This window comes from Eurypyga helias, unplaced genomic scaffold (assembly GCF_000690775.1).
Source record: "Eurypyga helias isolate BGI_N326 unplaced genomic scaffold, ASM69077v1 scaffold16993, whole genome shotgun sequence".
Taxonomy (NCBI): Eukaryota; Metazoa; Chordata; class Aves; order Eurypygiformes; family Eurypygidae; genus Eurypyga; species Eurypyga helias.
Window position 1 is genome coordinate 12,501 of NW_010242029.1, and position 3,607 is coordinate 16,107.

General features: G+C 48.9%; 1 protein-coding gene across 1 annotated transcript in view; it reads left to right on the top strand.

Annotated features, from left to right (window-relative positions):
* Positions 1-3,273, top strand: part of CECR1 (cat eye syndrome chromosome region, candidate 1) — a gene marked incomplete at its 5' end in the record, with an annotated part of 15,146 nt that extends 11,873 nt beyond the window's left edge. Inside the window, 4 exons of the mRNA XM_010148952.1 lie at positions 1-82; positions 961-1,118; positions 1,967-2,169; positions 3,064-3,273. The exon at positions 1-82 is cut by the window's left edge and continues 25 nt beyond it. Of these exons, the coding sequence (XP_010147254.1) occupies positions 1-82; positions 961-1,118; positions 1,967-2,169; positions 3,064-3,172 (552 nt within the window). The remainder of the gene's footprint in view (positions 83-960; positions 1,119-1,966; positions 2,170-3,063) is intronic.
* Positions 3,274-3,607: the final 334 nt, after the last annotated feature.

Here is a 3,607-nt window from a genome sequence, read left to right on the forward strand (position 1 = left end):
TTATGGGACCTCAAGGATGCCCTGACCATCCCGTATTCCCTGGGGGTCAACTTGCCATACTTCTTCCATGCTGGGGAGACTGGTAAGAACAAGGACTCAAGGCCTGTTATTGCTAGCAGAGGCAAGAGGTGAAGTCTTGCAAAGCACAGAGGCAGCAAGCCTGGCTTTATCAAGACGATGTGTGTGTGCACGTATACACATGTGTATACAATGGATTTTCCCTATGCTTCTCCCCATATCAGCTTGTTGCTGTAGCATTCCTACACGGCACCTCCCCTACCTGCTCCCTGCTCTTGACTTAGGCATCGTGTTGCTCAGCATCTTTTGCCCTGTGTGAATTCCACAACTATTATTTTACATTTTAAGGTGAAGGAATGTCTGAGCCAAGTCAAGTCTTCACTGAATGCACTCATCAAAATAGCTGATTACTGCCCTTCATTCCTGGGCCACTGTATTATGATTGGCAATATATTATTCAGTCTGTATGGGTGGGATTTAGCCTAACCATGCCTGACAGTTGTGTCTAACTTGCGTGTTACGCTTATAGCATGTTGACATCTACAGAGAAGATTCCTGCAGCTAAACTAGTTACCCTAAGCTCCCTAGGACAGTAACACACATTTCTGAGGCACAGTATCTCTCACCCTAACGCAAAGGATATTCCTTAGAAATTATTGCTTCTGTCCTCCATTGACTATGAATGGAGACCAGCATCATTAGCTTGGCTGTAAGAGCAATACTGTGGACAACTAAAGCCAGGTGAGATGAGCGGTATCTCTATGCTGAGCAGTGTCCAGGCAGATCTGGATTTCTGTTTCACTGAAAATGCCAAGTGGGAACTCAGAGCAGGAGCAACCCTCTCACCTTGCAGCTGATACATCCATTAACAAAACCATCTAGGAGTTTGCGGAGATGTATTCCCTCACAGAGCTGCAGTGATTCTTACCTGTCTTTGCTCAGACTGGCAGGGCACCTCTGTAGACATTAATGTGCTGGATGCTTTGCTACTGAATACCAGCCGGATTGGCCACGGACTTGCCCTCATTAAACACCCAGTAGCCAAAAGTTTGTCTCTGAAGAGGGATGTTCCTGTAGAAGTCTGCCCCATCTCCAATCAGGTATGTTGGAAAAAGCTTAGGTCTTGGGGTTGGGACAGTGGAACGGGATATACCATAGCAGCTCGGAGCAGCAGGAAACTGGGATTAGCTAGGTGGCTTGTTGCACCCAGGCTGGCCCAGTTTCCTTTGCACCACATTACACACCGTGCACGTATAAGGCTTTTAAGGCCAGTCAGCTCAAGACTATTTAAATTCCTACCCAGAGCAACCTAGGAAGGCAGTCCTCCCTAGAGGAGATGAGGCCCAGAGTCAGGGAGGTGCCTAAAGAGATACAATGGAAAATACTTCAAAGCCAGGAGTGCCAGGGGCTGAGAAGCTGGCATAGCAACAGTGAGCCCTTTTGGTTTTGCAGAATTCGTAACCAGGGGGAACTCTTTTGCAACACATTAGCGTGGTGTGCATTGTCCCTGGGGTGCAGCAGGAAGGATGCTGTGGGGTAGAGACATACCGGTGTGAGCCTTGAGGGACAGAACCCTGATACCAGCCCCAGGTGCCCCGGGCTAAGTGTCATGGCACATATGTAAACAAAAGACTGTTCCCTGACACGCTCACGTTCAAATGGTTATAAATAAGCAGAAGTTATTTGCCCTGCTAGCCTTGATTTAGGTGATTCTTTTAAGAAACCGGTCTCCTCGTATAGTCAGTGGAGACAAGTAGGTTCCTCCTGCAGCAGTTCGGAGCAGGATGCCTCACATACTCTGAACATCCCTCTGGAAGCTCTTCCTCCCTGATGACTCCCTGCTGAGGCAGGCAGCTAGGGCAGGTACGCAGTGCCAGGGGCACCGTAACGCAAACACAGCAACAGCAATAACCTGGTGTGGTGTTGTCTCCTGCCCTTCCCCACCGAGGTCCTGCTGTTGGTAGCTGACTTGCGGAACCACCCTGCAGCCGACCTCATGGCTGAAGGGCACCCCATTGTGATCAGCCCCGATGATCCCCCCATCTTTGGGGCAAAAGGTGTCTCCTACGACTTCTACGAGGCGTTCATGGCAATCGGAGGGATGAACGCTGACCTGAGGACCTTAAAACAACTTGCACTCAACTCCATAAAGTAAGTTCCTCACCTCTCTCATCTAGGCATAGTAATGCTAAGGGGACTGTCACCTTGGTCTCTGGAAACCTGCTTTATTTGGGTTTTGGCCCAAGTCTCCTCTGCCACATGAACCGGGATTCTGTTAATCCAAAACCTCCCCTGTGTGTTTCCTCCAAGGACAGGACAGAGGCACCCCAGAGGCTCCTTGAATGTCCTTGAACACCTTTCTCTAACTCAGTCTATGCCTCCTTTTCTATTCTTTGCAAAGTTGCCTCCGGTGTCTAGTTCTGGTTCGGGGAGAAATCTTCTATCACTTGTCTATTTCTGCCTAGATCTGACTTCCTGTGGTGTTTGCCATGGCCCACTGGGGAAACAATTCACCAGCATCTAGTTTGGGTGTGTTTAACCACTTTGTTTATCTGGATAGATCTGAATGTCCCAAAATATTTGGGATATGGTGCCCAGGGTCTTTCTGCACATTCCTAGAGTCTTGTCTGTTTGCCAAATCCTGTGCCAATCCTCATGTCAACTCCAAGTCCTTGCATGGCCAGGGAGGCAGCAAATACTCCAATTTGGACCAAGCCCAGGGGACATCTCAAAGCAACAGTGTCTCTATCTCTTCTGTACTTGTCATTGGGTACTGCCCAGTGAGTCCCCAGCTTATGCAGGCTGAGCTGTTGTCCTCATGGAGCAGGACTCGAGAGCTGTTGATATGGCCGTGATGCTTCTCGTCCCAGCGCGAGCCCAAGCCAGCAGGAGCTCAAGGCTCTTTACACTGTGTTACCCTGTGTGGTGTAGGCAGGTCCTGCAAGGGTTAATCCGCTGCTGCTTCCTGGCTTTTCATTTTTGTCACTGATCTCAAAATAGCTGCCCCCTTCTCTGCTCTGATACTGACTTTTCTCCTCCTTGCAGATACAGTGCCATGCTACCGGATGAGAAAGCCAAGGCCAAAGAGGTCTGGCAGAAAAAATGGGACCAATTTGTGGCTGACCTCTCTGACAGCTTTTTGAGGGAGCTTTAGAGGGAAGGAGACTCATCGCAGAAGGCATTTGGCAAGCCAGAGCGAGCCACGCTTGTTGCTAAAAGGGAGACTGCTTCTCCCGTGTGACCCGAGCAGACGAACAAATCTCCAAGTCTCGCTTGGCAACGGGCGATTCTGGTAAGCTAGGCTTAATGCTAAGAATGAGCTGTCCTATCCTGTGGAAGTCGTGGACTGGAGGTAAAACGGAGCAGTGAGCCTTTATAGCAATGACAAGAGAACATCCCGTTCAAAATAGTCAAAACAATTAAAAATTGCCGATGACCAAATCCTGACATCCTTATTCAGGAAAAACATGCTTTCTAATTAGAGGTAGTGGGAGATTGCCAACATGAGGATCACTGAATTTCACCTTATCATTACAAAATGCAGACCTTGTCCGGAAACAGCTAAGACAAACATCCAACCATTTGGGCC